Source organism: Aedes aegypti, chromosome 3 (genome assembly GCF_002204515.2).
Source record: "Aedes aegypti strain LVP_AGWG chromosome 3, AaegL5.0 Primary Assembly, whole genome shotgun sequence".
Classification (NCBI taxonomy): Eukaryota; Metazoa; Arthropoda; class Insecta; order Diptera; family Culicidae; genus Aedes; species Aedes aegypti.
Genome location: NC_035109.1, coordinates 180,502,075 through 180,518,432, shown reverse-complemented (window position 1 = coordinate 180,518,432; position 16,358 = coordinate 180,502,075). Strand labels below are relative to the sequence as shown.

The window sequence follows — 16,358 nt, the reverse complement described above, 5'->3', positions numbered from 1 at the left end:
GTTCACCTTACGCTACAACCCAGGTGAACGGAGTCCGAGAGCGCGATACCCGTACGTCGCCAACTATCGTACGCCGGATCGGACCAAATCTGAAGGTGAGGGGTTTCATTTCATCGCGTGCGGTCAGAGCCCCCAAGGCAAAGCCGTGCGTCGGTACGTTGGCCTTGACCCTGAAGAGGCGATCAAACCCCGGGAAGCACGACAATCCGTCGTTGCGGCTCTCGCAGAAGACCAAATCGGAAACCTTCCGTCCAGCCTCCACCTCCTCCGCAACGTTAATTCGGCCATACTCCCCGAGCTCAGACCCTTCGTCGCTGCCGCCATTACAGCAGCGTCAGCGGACAAGCAACGTTCCCGCCATTGCTCCGAGGAGCGATCAAACGACGACCGTCCATCGTCGGCAACCGCCGGATACGTCAGACGTCATCGAGTCACCGAAAATCCTGCGCAGGTACGTGGAAACCTTTTTCATGGCCATGATAGTTTCCCTTAATACCCGTCAGTAAATAGGTCCAACCCGAATGAGTTTCCGTGAATAAAGAGTAGTTGAAGTTCTGAAAGCTGATTGATTTTCCGTTTTGGGCAATTCGAAGAATTCACCCTTTTACAGATATTTAGTTTTTCGTTTTCTGGTAGGTTGGCCTTCCAGACTTCCAAACTCCATTTAGGTTACGATCGGGTTGAACGAGTTTAAGGTCTTGGGGTAAAACTTTTTGTGGGTCGAAGGTAAACTTTAAGGAGGTTCGTCAAGGTGAGAGAGAAGATAGTAAAGCCGTTCACGAGTCCCCTGCAAGTCTCGAACACCGGACCTTTGGATCCCTAATACTGGTACCATACCACTACACCACAGACAGCTACATGAATAGGATGTGATTATTTGCCAACATCAAAGGAAGTTTGCTATACAGCACACACGCTTTGTTCTTTGAAGCCCACCGCCAGAAGATACCGACCTCGGGTGGCAAATTTTGCTAAGTTATTGCGATTTCATTTGATGCTAATCTGCATTGATATATGATTTGTCAGTTTATACAACTTGATGCGATTCTAGATTATACTATTTACGGCATGGTTTGTTGTCAACAAAGTTTGTCGACAATGAATCGTAGTGGAGAATTATATACAATTTGTGTTAACATTTATTCGTTTTGATTTGACATATTGTGCGATTCTGATTTTTGACGTATGAATATGAGATTTTTGGCGCACATCCTTATACGATACGTGGTTCACTGGGGAGTGCGTGTCTCAGTGCAGCTCGCGACGCAACCGGCCGATCGCTTGTGACTTCGAAGATGCAGTCGGCGCAACATCACGGGGCCCCTAACGAGTGTTAACAACGATAGATTATGTAGGGCAGATTCGAGCATAGGAGACGACTGTATGTATACGATATGGTAGATTTAAGCATTAATGATGACATATGTGTTCAAACTTCATCCAGCCAACATGCTTTTCACATGCAGAAAACCCACACTTCTTAACTAACTTCTTTGTTTCTGGATGGATTTTATTGAATTTTTCAGAACTACCCAAAAAACTCTTTTAATTTATGTTCCAGGAAACTTTGGAATATGATCCAAGTGGTTCCGGAGTCCCTAATATCGACTCGGATCATTATCTCGTTGAATAAAATTCGGGCGTGGTTATCCAGCGTCACGAGTTCCACAACAAACAGAGCGCTGCGCTTCAATATACCATGACCCCACAGTTATGGATCAAATAGCGTGGCGTCCAACCTATAAAATTCAATAAAACGACATGGAAAACGTAAAATTGTATTTTAAAAGCACGAATCGAATCGTTTCAAATTGGAACTTCTGTTAGTAAACTGTTTTGAGAGTAATATTTACATAGGATTGCATAAAAATTAAAAATTGTGTCGGTTCCTGAAAACCATATTATGGATCAATTTTCATATTGTGGATCAAATTGTGACATATTACGGATCAGTGCGCAAAATTAAGAGATTTTCAACTCAATGCATCTGTATTGCATGGTATGACGAAAGTTAACAATGTGTCATATATTACTGCAAAAAATAGCAGTATTAGAGCTGGAAACAAGGGTGAAATGCCCTTTTTATTGTGATACTGCATTGTAGTAACTGAGACATGAACTGTTTCCGCTCCACACCAAGTTTTCCACCCATTTTTGTCTGCTAAAATATGAAATTCACAAACCTTGATGTTTTATTAGTTTCATCCTTAGTGCTGTTGTCTAAAAATGTCGAATCCAATGCATAAAATAGCAGAAATCTACATTCTTTGGAAGTGATCCATAACCGTGGTAAACAATCCTTTCCTGGTCCATATTATGGATCACTTGTTAGAAGTGCTAAAATTCGGTATTTTGAATCAAAATTCAAGCAAAATGTTTTCTAAAGATGAATTTATACTTAATCGAAGCGAACGAGCATAAAACATGCTATAACATTTGAATTTTACCACCTGAGGGAGCTTATGAATGCTGACGGCACTTCTTACAGAAAACGACCATATAATGATAGCTGTGTGGTACCAACTAAACATTTGTCAAATACACCGTTATTTAGCGGTTGAATGTTGTGCTTAACATTACAAATGGTAGAAGACAAATAGTATAACATGGAAAAAATATGTTTTACGTCAACGTTTATGTTTTGAGCGAGTTATCCGATGTTGAACGCCAAAGTGATCCGTCACTGTGGGTGATCCGTAACTGTGTGGGCATGGTACAACGCTTGTCGACTGATGGGGTAGCTGCACAGTACCGCCAGCAACTAAACGAGCGGTTAGGAAGAATCAACGTTGCTGGAGATGTTGACAGCCTGTGGGACCCTATTCACGAAGCTGTGACATAACGGCGTGGGAAGTGATTGGCACTGGTCCACGACGAAGACGAAACGACTTGTTCGACGAAGAGTGCCAGAGATTGGCAGACATGAAGAATGTCGCCAGAAGCCGAATGCTTGTGGCCGGTATCCGACAGCCAGAGAGCAGTACCGGCAGCGAAAGCCGAAGAAAAGCGAATCCACCGCAGAAAGAAAACGCAGCACGAAGAAAGTGTGGTAACTGATGCTCAAGAAAGCATGAACCGTAATGATATGCGGAGATTCTATGCAACAATCAATGGTGCGCGGCACAATACCGTACCAGTGCCCGCCATGTGCAATGATCGAGAAGGGAATTTGCTAACCGATAAAACGGCGGTGGCTACCAGGTGGAAGGAGCACTTACAGCAATTGTTGAATGGTGAAAATGGAAATGTAGCGAGCAATAGGATGAACATAGATGATGACGATCAAGCTGTGGACCCACCGACCATAGGAGAGGTTGAAAAGGCTATCAGCGAGCTTAAGAACTGTAAAACTGCTGGGAAGAACGAGATCCCGGTCGAGCTTCTCAAGCACGGAAGCGAGGAGCTTTACCAGTCGATCCACTGAGTACTTCTGAAGGTATGCGAGGACGGCTGGTTGGATGGCCTCATCCGCCCTATCTACAAGAAAGGGCACAGACTGGAGTGTGCCAATTACAGAGGAATTACCCTGCTGAAATCGGCGTACAAAATTTTGTCACGCATCCTGTTTAACAGACTAAGACCGCTCGAGGAATCCTTCGTCGGCGAATACCAAGCTGGTTTTCGTGAGGGCAGTTCGACAACGGACCAGATGTTTAGATTGCGAATGATCCTAGACAAATTCCGGGAGTATAACTTGCAGTCTCACCATCTGTTTATTGATTTCAAGGCGGCGTACGACTTAGTGAAAAGAAATGAGCTTTGGCAGATAATGTCTGATAATGGTTTTCCGGCGAGACTAATTAGGCTGATACGTGCTACGTTGGATGGTTCGAAATCAAGTGTTTGGACTGCAGACGAGGTGTCAACCTCATTCGTGACGTTAGACGGATTGCACTCGAGGGTGCTATTAGGAGATCTGGCGTGCAGAAAAATGGCACTATTATCACAAGGTCGCACATGCTCCTTGGCTTTGCGGACGATATAGACCTAATTGGAATCATCGCAGGTCAGTGGAACAGGCCTTCGTGCCTCTTAAGAGGGAGACAGCGAGGATAGGCCTGACCATTAATTCTACCAAAACGAAGAACATAGTTGCTGGTAGAGATAGGTGTATGCTTTGTGGAGTATGACGTAGTGTGTGATGGGGATGTGCTTGAAGTTGTTGAAGAATTTATTTATTTTTGAACATTTCTTACGAAGTGTTGTTGGTGCGAATAAGGCCTTTTACGGACTACGTAACCAGCTTAGGTCTCACAATTTCCTTGTTCCTTTTGCCTCTGATTCCTGCTCAATTTTCCAGCCGAATATAACAACTGCATCGCCACTTTGTATCCATGTGCAAACTCAGTCAAATCAAAATCTCGTTTTACAAATTAAGATCTCTCGTTTTACGAACCAATTCAATTTACGAACTTGCGATTCAGTTCGTAAATTGAGGTTACAGTGTATCCTAATATTATATTAGGATAGAGAAGACTTTTAGAACAAATAATATGAGCTTTGCTTCTTTCTTAAATGACTCCATTTGAAACGTCGTAATGGTACTTATGACAGGAAATTTGAGAACCACTGGACCACCTTGGAATGGTTATCGCATTGCTTTGCTATGGAATTTATTTGATTACCTAAAACAAAACGCGACGAAAATTCTGAGCGCATGGTACTGCCACTTCAACGAACAGTGCTAGCCATATGAATATCTCCCATGCTAGAGAACAGTGCAAAATCACATGAATTTAAAAATATAACAGCATACATAAGTTGAATTAAATTTTTCATTTTTACATTTACAATTGTCTTAGTAGGAAATATCTCAACTTTAAAACTTTTGGAAATAAGAAGATTTCATCAGCAGCAAAAAAAATAAGCCAGATTTAATATTTGGACTAAAATTGTGATATACGACAACAAAGCAAGCTTTTAAAAATCAATATTGTGTCATTAGAAGTTAGTGTTCACAGCTTTCATTTTTAATAATCAGATTTTTGTTCAATTTAAATTTTATTTTTTAATAGTCCTTAACACACCGAGGACTAAGCCTCAAAATCAGTTGGAACGCTAAATTCAACCCACTATATCTCGGCTGTCCTAAGCCCGATTTACAAAATTTTGGCACCTACAGAAATGTATGGGCTTCTAGATTCATGTCAGATTTTTGAAATATTTTTGGGAACTACTGTTTGATTTGTAGTACTTAAAACATCGGAGCAAGTCCTAAAAAAATTTCTAACCGGCGGTAATTTGTAGATAACTTAAAATTTATCGCGATAACCTATAGATTTTTTTATTGTATGATGATCGTTTTAGTGTAATCTAACAATTGGCATTGAATTTTTGATTGTAAGCCGTTCAAAGAATTACAATATATTCACAAAACTGCGTAGAATACAGAAAAAAAAATACATTTTCAATTATAACTTGAAATTTATCGCGATGACCCAAACATTTTATGATCTTAATATATACTCGTATTTAAGGCCATCAAATTAGCAGAATACTGATAATAAATTTCTGCTGGAAAAACTTCAATATTTTCACAAAATAGTGAAAAATACAGGAAAATACAGGTTTTCTACAGTAATTCCATATTTTTCGCAATGAGTCATCAGTTTCATATTTTTAATCTCTTTGTTTGTTCATGAGAAACAAATTTCCTGCACATCGTTGATCGCTGTTTGTTCAAAGAACTACAATATATTCACAAATCTGCGTAGAATACAGAAAAAAATACATTTTCAACTATAACTTGAAATTTATCGCGACGACCCAAACATTTTATGATCTTAGAATATACTCATATTTAAGGCCATCAAATTTTCAGAACACTGATAATGAATTTCTGTTAGAAAAACTATAATATCTTCACAATATAATGAAAAATACAGGAAAATATAGGTTTTCTACAGTAATTTCATATTTATCGCAATGACTCATCAGTTTTATAATTTTAAACTCTTTGTGTGTTCATGAGAACCAAAATTTCCTAACATCGTTGATCGCTGTTTGTTCAAAGAACTACAATATATTCACAAAACTGCGAAGAATACAGAAAAAATACATTTTCAACTATAACTTGAAATTTATCGCGATGACCCAAACACTCTATGATCTTAGAATATACTCAAAAAATACTCAAAATTTTCACAAAATAGTGAAAAATACAGAAAAATACAGGTTTTCTACAGTAATTTCATGTTTATCGCAATGACTCATCAGTTTTATAATTTTAAACTCTTTGTGTGTTCATGAGAAACAAATTTCCTGCACATCGTTGATCGCTGTTTGTTCAAAGAACTACAATATATTCACAAATCTTCGTAGAATACAGAAAAAATTACATTTTCAATTATAACTTGAAATTTATCGCGATGACCCAAACATTCTATGATCTTAGAATATACTCATATTTAAGGCCATCAAATTTTCAGAACACTGATAATGAATTTCTGTTAGAAAAACTACAATATCTTCACAATATAATGAAAAATACAGGAAAATACAGGTTTTCTACAGTAATTTCATATTTATCGCAATGACTCGTCAGTTTTATAATTTTAAACTCTTTGTGTGTTCATGAGAAACAAATTTCCTAACATCGTTGATCGCTGTTTGTTCAAAGAACTACAATATACTCACTTTACAATATACTACAATATTACAATATACTCACAATATACTATACTTTGAAGTATTTTTAGTTATGAACATAAATATATTTACAGATCATTTTTGATGTTTTTTAAAGAACTACAACAGTTTCACAAAACTATGAATAATACAGGGAAATTACGATCCTAACAACAGTTTGAAATTCATTGCAATGATACATGTATTTTGTGATTTTAAAATATTGTCATATTTAAGGTTATCAAGTTTTCACAATATAATCGATGATATTTTATTAAAAGAACTACAATATTTTCACAAATTACCATATAATACAAAAATATTCTGTTGCTACCGAAGTTTGAAAATGTATCATCCATATAATTTTCTAAATCGTTGTGTATTTTCAATAAAAATAAATGTGCTCAAAATTATTAGAAGCTGTTTGTTTGTTTGTTCCTTTGGAATATTGTAAAACTTTCTAATTATGAAAACATAACCCAATTACTGAACTGTAGCGCAAATAAATCCGAGGTACATTCGATTTGCATAATCTGCTGATTCAGACATAGCGTGATATATTCTAGCAATATTAACAACTTTCAAATGAAGTCGTCTGACTTAATCGCTATTACCCATGAATTTTACAATATATAAATTTTCTCATACCTAGTGTAGTTTGATATTCATTGCGATGACGCATTGATTTTATTAATTCAAACCATTTTCATGTTTACGAGAAAAGAATATAAACGAAAATTGATTCAAAAAACTAACATATTGTCATTAAATAATTTATTCAAAACAAAGAACTCTTTTGTAATTTAATAATTTTACGCAATGACCTATATTTTATGGTTTAAAACTTTCTCATACAAAAACAAGAACATGTTTGATGCCATCTATCTAATAACCTCTAATAAGAATTAAGAATAAAAATATAAAGGTAAATATTTCAAATATGCAGTTATCCTAATCACTGTCTCAGCTAGGGCTTAATTGAAAACCTATTTTCATGTCACTTTTTCAGATCCATTTCTATTTTGTACTAATAGCATATACTTTTAACTACCATGTAGTAAGTTAAAGAGTAAGAATCGATTCAACCAGCTTTGCTTTAATAATATTTGAACATGACACATCTTAAAAAATCTGCTCCAAAATACTATCATTTTATTCTTAAAAGAACTACAATCACAATAGAATGTTGAATGCAATAAAAAACTTTCGTTTACCTATTGCTATGGAAAACTTACAGATATTTTAATGTTTAACCATATCGTACTGTTTACTATCACCGTAGTTTTCCTATTTCGCAGGGAAAAGAAATAGAGTACCATCTGTGCACCTTATTCCCCTCATCAAAGGGAAGTAAGGTGTTCGAAGGTTCATTTTAAAATAACTATTGAGTCGATCAATACTTTTTTTTATGTTACAATGTAGCTCCAAGTATAGATGATCAGCGTAAATATAGAAATTATTTTAAAAACATTAATAAAACATATTTAATTGAAACTGTTACTGCATTTAAGTGTTCCTATTCCGCTCACGGTAAACAGATTTCGTGACGAACATACTGGATAAAAAGCATTACATAATTAGAATTTCGTTATTTATCCTGCTATTTTTTATGGTCTAGGTATATTTGACCTTCAGCAAAAACAATTAGTATACATAATAATTTTTGAATGAGCGATTATTGAAAAAATACCTACTGATCCAATAGTCGCTCAAGGCGTCTTGTGTTTTAATATAAAGAATAATTTTACCACATAAAAATAAAGTCAGACGACTTCATTTGAAAGTTGTTAATATTGCTAGAATATATCACGCTATGTCTGAATCAGCAGATTATGCAAATCGAATGTACCTCGGATTTATTTCCGCTACAGTTCAGTAATTGGGTTATGTTTTCATAATTAGAAAGTTTTACAATATTCCAAAGGAACAAACAAACAAACAGCTTCTAATAATTTTGAGCACATTTATTTTTATTGGAAATACACAACGATTTAGAAAATTATATAGATGATAAATTTTGAAACTTCGGTAGCAACAGAATATTTTTGTATTATATGGTAATTTGTGAAAATATTGTAGTTCTTTTAATAAAATTTCATCGATTATATTGTGAAAACTTGATAACCCTAAATATGACAATATTTTAAAATCTCAAAACACATGTATCATTGTAATAAATTTCAAACTGTTGTTAGGATCGTAATTTTCCTGTATTATTCATAGTTTTGTGAAACTGTTGTAGTTCTTTAAAAAACATCAAAAATGTTCTGTAAATATATTTATGTTCATAACTAAAAATACTTCAAATCTTTTAATTGATCTAGAGGCATTCAATACATTGCAGCAGAAATTTAAGATTTTTCTGTATTATACAAAATTTTGTGAATATATTGTAGTTCTTTGAACAAACAGCGATCAACGATGTTCAGGAAATTTGTTTCTCATGAACAAACAAAGAGATTTAAATTATAAAACTGATGACTCATTGCGATAAATATGGAATTACTGTAGAAAACCTGTATTTTCCTGTATTTTTTTTACTATTTTGTGAAAATATTGTAGTTTTTACAACAGAAATTTATTATCAGTGTTCTGCAAATCTGATGGCCTTAAATATGAGTATATTCTAAGATCATAAAATGTTTAGGTCATCGCGATAAATTTCAAGTTATAGTTGAAAATGTATTTTTTTCTGTATTATACGAAGATTTGTGAATATATTGTAGTTCCTTGAATAAACAGCGATCAACGATGTTAGGAAATTTGTTTCTCATGAACACACAAAGAGTTTAAAATTATAAAACTGATGAGTCATTGCGGTATATATGAAATTACTGTAGAAAACCTGTATTTTCCTGTATTTTTCACTATTTTGTGAAAATATTGTAGTTTTTCCAACAGAAATTCATTATCAATGTTCTGCAAATTTGATGGCCTTAAATATGAGTATATTTTAAGATCATAAAATGTTTAGGTCATCGCGATAAATTTCAAGTTATAGTTGAAAATGTATTTTTTCTGTATTCTACGCAGATTTGTGAATTTATTGTAGTTCTTTGAACAAACAGCGATCAACGATGTTCAGGAAATTTATTCTCATGAACATGCAAAGAGATTAAAATTATAAAACTGATGACTCATTGCGATAAATATGAAATTACTGTAGAAAACCTGTATTTTCCTGTATTTTTTTAACTATTTTGTGAAAATATTGTAGTTTTTCCTGCAGAAATTTATAATCAGTGTTCTGCAAATTTGATGATTTTACATATGAGTATATTTTAAGATCATAAAACGTTTGGGTCATCACGATAAATTTCAAGTTATAGTTGAAAATGTATTTTTTTCTGTATTCTACGCAGTTTTGTGAATATATTGTAGTTTTTTGAACAAACAGCGATCAACGATGTTAGGAAATTTGTTTCTCATGAACACACAAAGAGTTTAAAATAATAAAACTGATGAGTCATTGCGATAAACATGAAATTACTGTAGAAAACCTGTATTTTCCTGTATTTTTCACTATTTTGTGAAAATATTGTAGTTTTTCCAACAGAAATTTATTATCAGTGTTCTGCAAATTTGATGGTCTTAAATATGAGTATATGTTAAGATCATAAAATGTTTAGGTCATCGCGATAAATTTCAAGTTATAATTGAAAATGTATTTTTTCTGTATTCTACGCAGTTTTGTGAATATATTGTAGTTCTTTGAACGGCTAACAATCAAAAATTCAATGCCAATTGTTAGTTTACACTAGAACGATCATCATACAATAAAAAAATCTACAGGTTATCGCGATAAATTCTAAGTTATTTACCAATTACCGCCGGTTAGAAATTTTTTTTAGGACTTGCTCCGGTGTTTTAAGTACTACAAATCAAACAGTAGTTCCCAAAAATATTTCAAAAATCTGACATGAATCTAGAAGCCCATACATTTCTGTAGGTGCCAAAATTTTGTAAATCGGGCTTAGGACAGCCGAGATATAGTGGGTTGAATTTAGCGTTCCAACTGATTTTGAGGCTTCGTCGTCCGTGTAAGTGACGAATATCTTAGGCGGACAAGTGTTAATTGGCTGAAGTAATGGTTACTATATATTGTTAATAGAAGGCCATTTTAATCATAATCATACAAAAATACGTTCAAAACCACGTGATAGTATTTAAAATCAGAATAATTAGTCCTTAAGAGCTAATCATAACCTAATTTGCTTTGATGATGGTTTTTAATTTTTTTTTTTCAAAATTTAATAATACAGTAATCTCTCCCTTACTCGATATTGAAGGGACCATCGAGTTAGGGAGGTATCGAGTTACAGAACACAAAAGCAGTGCAACTGCGTTCTAAGGGACCATCGAGTTAGCCATGAAAACCAACTTTTAATATGGTTCTCTAACTCGATATCGAGATACGGAATATCGAGTAAGGGAGAGTTAACTGTAACAGAGAATGAGGGGGTCTATCTTGGATTAATCTTGAATGGCTTTGATTGGCTTTTTCTTCTACCAAACTATGGTTCTACACTTTCGGCCAACACTGAAACCACTTGCGGTCGATATGCACTGCCACCGAAAGCTTCATCATCAAGCTCCCTTTCTCTCTCTTCGGTTCAAAAATTAGAACAACCACCAAAGCCAGCTTCCAGTCACGTCGAGGAATGTTTAGCTCCATTGAAACGGAAAACATAACCTGAATTATTTCAGTTTCGTCGGATTGCACTGTTTACATAGCTCAACGTACGCGTTTGCCATGCCATGCCATGTTTCTGCAGTTGCATTTTCTCATTCATTGCAATGAGTTTCATTTGTGCACTGGCAGCATTTTTCTCTCACTGACTGTTCTGTTTTATAGCCGGACACTTTTGGTTGCTCAATAGTTTTTTTTTTTCTTTTCTATTCCGTAAATCTATTGCAGATGAATTTCGCAGCAAAATAGCGTGTGAGAACGATGTTATTCAATTAATTTGCAATCCATACTCAAGGATTGCGATCTACAGTGCCAGTTTTGGTCGAACGGAGTACGAAAGCCTGCAGTGTGCGCAGCCTCAGGGAGTGAAGGAAGAATGTAAGTATAAACGGCATTTTTTATTTTTTTTTGTCGAGCTATGAGCTGAGTTTTTTTTTACCATTTTTATGGATAGTTTTATTTATTGACTAGGTATTACATCAATCAATTTGATAAAACCTCGTCACATTAATTTACTCGACCCATGGCCTTGTCTACCCAGCTTCGATTTCAGCCCACGCTCTTCATATCCTGCACTTCAAGCCTTCTTGTCCCAACCGGATTTGAAGCGATCGCCAATTTTGCAGGGTTGCCGTCCGGTAGTCTTGCAACACGCCCTGCCCAGCGCACCCTTCCAGATTTCGTCAATTTCTGGATACTGGGTTCGCCGTAGAGTCTGGCGAGCTCGTGCTTCATTCTTCGCAATCACTTACCGTTCTCCTGCACCCCATCAAAGATATTCCTAATACAATCGACTGATTTTTTTTAATATGTGTGTAAAAAACGAGTTTGAGAACTTCTAAGCCAATTTACTCAATACCTACTTTATGCGAATGCGACTGACTTGCGATTCATTGATTCATAGTTTCGAAAAATTGACAAATTTACGTATGAACTAAACGCATTTTTTTTTTCAAAAACTTGTTTTGTTTAACTGAAAGAGTTTGATTCCACCCAATTTCCACCTGTCTTTTAAGAAAGCTCTCACTTCAGCCGAAAGTCGACTCTGATTCAATTCTTAACACATGTCAGTTAGTGAGACTCAATTAGCAGCAAAGATTCCAAACTTGAAAGTTACGCTTGCCAATGTGGCGTCACTCCAGTTCGCTATCTACGTGAGAGAAACTGTCTCCAGCAAATTGTGGGAAAATCCTATACCTTCCTGTCCATCCAATGGAAGCGCTCATATGAGCATAACTGAGTCAAACGGAACTTCCTCTAGCTCTACTCATATACACCGCATATCATACAACACACAATTTAACGAGTTTATAAACTGACGGGTGCCTGTTATTCCAGCATGTCTTGCATCTTACGCCACTGAGACTGTCATGCAAAAATGCCACGGTAGGAGAAAATGCACGTTGTCAGCAGATAGCACAACTTTCGGCAAGCCTTGCCGGGCAGACTCGAGGATGTATTTAAAAGTTGTTTACACATGTGGTTAGTATCATGTTAATTATATTTCTGCTGAGCTGTTTTAATCTCTACTATGATTTGCGTTGGTGTGCTAACGAAACATGATTATCACCACAAGTTTAACTAAATTAGTTTTCCATTATACCATTTCCTCCCATTTTGGTACGGCTCATTGGTTCCCTTCGTGTGAACAGTGCCTCGAAAGGTGCTCAAGGATCGTTTCGAAGCAGCACCAGAAGCGGATGAGCCTTTGCAGAGTGACTTGGAGCAGGACCACGATACTCTCTACGACGAGGACCAGTTTTTCCGTGAATCAGATGCAATTCCACCCGGGCCGGCACCGAAGCTGCAAGGAGGCCCATCCAATAATCGGGCAGCATCAGACATTCCCAGCTATATTGCTGCTAGCAGTACTCCTCCAGTGCCACCCCACTCAATCCACGACCTCATCGAGGACAATGAGTTTTCCTTCGAAGGTGAGTAGGCTTATCGGAATCTCATTATCTAAGACTCCGTACCTTGCTAGAAATGCTTCGTCAAGTGTAACATTTCCTTTCTGTAGCTGTACGGGGAATTCAAAACTAGAGTAAGCTTGAGCCCTTGAGATCGAGTTTCGATAATTACCATATTTCACGAGCTACAAAAGAACGGTGTTACTGAAATGGTACAGTATGTATAGTACAATACTGGTTTTATTGTCTTGTTAAAAATGCAAATGAAGACGATATGAAATGTTGTGTAAACCAATACAATGTAAATATAAAATAATTCATTGGCAAGTGTTTCAACATCTATTGCATGCGAATCTGACAACACAGATCCACCTGAAAATAATCTTGAGACTTCATTTGAATCTTCGTACTGACAAAGATAACAAGTAATTGGTATCCTAAATAATGCTAAATACCTCTGCATATACATATGCAGATCTCAAACTGTAAGTTTTCTTTCGATTCCGTCAATATCGTTTTTCATGCTCTTCCCTAAATTTAAAAAAATATAAAATACATTACATGAAGAACAATTGTTAAACCATCAAATTCTGTTATTATCCACAGCTATTTTTCTAATGATTATTATTATCATTGTCTTTATTAACGAGACTTTCAGCCCTTGGCTGGTTCGTCACGATTTTTTTAATAATTTGTAGAACAAATTAAAAAAAAAAGAGTTATCTATTTTGGATAGGTTTTATCCAATGTGAAAAGAATGACCCACTTGTTCCAGAAATAAGAAGAAGAAGTCGTAAACACAAAAGTCAATTTGGACAAATTGAGATGTCAAATTGTGAAAAATAACGAAATCGTTCTGGTGGGCTTCGATCCCACGACACGCGGTAACCAACATCGCCACAGAACGGGTAACGATTCTGCAGCACAATCGGTCAACCTGAAATATAAGTCCATCACGACCCCATATTCTCCTTCACAACCATACATCTCCTTCGGCTCTCTTAGATGCCCAATTCGACTCTCTTAAGCGTGCCTACGAACAACAGTGGGAGATTTTATTTTGGCGCCGCACTGTTGCCTTGAATTTAAGGTGAAACAGTTTGGAATCAACTTCTAAGATTGCACTTAAACTTCAAAGGCACAAATCTCGCGAAGAAAGCATCCCATAACAGTGCACTTGTTGTTTTGGCTTTGTGCACTAGCAGAGAGCTTAAAATAAGATGCTTAGGAACATTTGCCAACTATTCCTCCAGTTTTGTGCCTTTGAAAACGTGAGTAGGTGGAGAAGTCGGCCATTGTGCCGGCCATCTTTGGATTCCGAGATGTTTCACTTTAAGGTTTGGCACAATCGAAAAACATTCCACGCTAAACGCTTTCCGGGGTAAGGGGGAAATCGGAAGGCAGATAAATGCCTAAAATAAACGTAAATTTTGAACCGTAATTAATATGAAAAAAAAAATTCGAGCACTCGACACTATGAAGAAGTCCGTAAATCGCAAACGAATAGGCCTATCTGTCAAGATAAGCAACATAAAGAGTTTAAAGGTATTTGCTCGCCTTCCAAGTGATTATCTGAGAACAATCTTCCACTGTTTGTTTTGTATGGATAATTTACTCACTGATTTTTTAAATGTTCAAAAACCTTAGATTTTCTACCACATCTTTTTCTTCTTGGCATTAACGTCCTCATTGGGACAGAGCCTGCTTCACAGCTTAGTGTTCATATGAACACTTCCACAGTTAATAACTGAGAGCTTTCTTTGCCAAAGTTGCCATTTTCGCATTCGTATCTCGTGTGGCAGGTACGATGATACTTTATGCCCAAGGAAGCTAAGAAAATTTCCATTATGAAAAGATCCTGGACCGACCGGGAATCGAATCCAGACACCTTCAGCATGGCTTTGCTTTGTAGCCGCGGACTCTAACCACTCGGCTAACGAAGCCCTTAGGAAATCGTCATCCGACGCAGGTTGAGTGACGATGATGATTCTTCTTTTAGTTTCGTTGTATATACGATCACTTAAGCAAATATAAACGTAGCAAGAAGAGACTCAAAGAAAAACCCAGGGTGGGAGGTCTAGGCAGCGTTTCCGCGTGGTATTTTATTGGTACCGTAAAACGGGGTAACTTTGATAGTTTTTTCGAAGAAAACTTGAATATTTATGCATGCTGTTTCAAAGAATAATAATTTATATATTTAAAACAAGTACTGGCATCCTAGCTATCGATTACAATCAATAAATTGGCAAAAGATTTATTTTGAATGGATATATAATTTGTAATATAATCGAAAGTTGTTTTTTTGTTTTGGGGTAACTTTGATAATGGAGTATGATTCGAACAAAATTGAATGAATAACGAACATTTGTAGGGCATTGCATACCTCTAGGCGTTTAACGTTATATGGAAATTTCTGACTTAGATTACAAAAATGATCCCACTTTGTGAAAATGCTATTCGCTAAGAGATTTGAGACCGTATTCAAGTTCTATGATAACTAGGGTGTCAAAGATAAGTGGCCAACTATTCAAAACTACATCAAATAATGATCGTAGAACAGATTGTTTGTAAGCGTTTCGAAAATGCTAAAATTGTGTCAATTTTTAATATTCGTATAAAAAGCCTCAAATGCACTTGATTCCAATGAAAATAGCTTTGACATGAAGTGTCATACTAATACTCTTTACTTTTGCATTTGTTTTGCTAAACTGATTAACAGAAACTTCGTTGTTTCGTTTAATATGTTGTGGGTCTCGCACTATCAAAGTTACCCGCATTATCAAAGTTACCCCGTTTTACGGTATATACCTAGTAGAGGTGTGCACCAAAACATATTTTACGGCAACGGCTTTTGCAATCGTTTTTAGATAGCGGTGTTGATTATTAGATTTTACTTGTTTTAATTAATTATGATTCGTGGTTTACGGCTAACTAGCCGAGTAGAAGTTTGACAACTACCTAAATTACAAATACTTTGCAATTGGATTAAATCAGTGGTTCTAAAACTTTTTGGAGCCGTGACCCCTTTCGAAGCTATACAAACTTCTCACGGACCCCTAATCAGGATGTTCTTAAAATCAATGTAAATGGAGATACCAAATCTCTCCAGTGAATTACCCTTCCGGTCGTCA

The 16,358-nt window shown here is 36.1% G+C and overlaps 1 protein-coding gene across 5 annotated transcripts in view; it reads left to right on the top strand.

Moving 5' to 3' along the window:
* The window catches only part of LOC5578554 (protein eva-1), a 623,125-nt gene that overhangs the window by 550,212 nt on the left and 56,555 nt on the right, over positions 1-16,358 (top strand). For all 5 annotated transcript variants that reach the window (XR_002501140.1, XM_021848818.1, XM_021848820.1 and 2 more), the window contains exons 6-8: positions 11,546-11,695; positions 12,656-12,799; positions 12,970-13,251. Coding sequence is in view for 4 of the 5 variants with exons in the window: in XM_021848818.1 (XP_021704510.1) it covers positions 11,546-11,695; positions 12,656-12,799; positions 12,970-13,251 (576 nt within the window). In the remaining variant the exon portion in view is untranslated. The remainder of the gene's footprint in view (positions 1-11,545; positions 11,696-12,655; positions 12,800-12,969; positions 13,252-16,358) is intronic.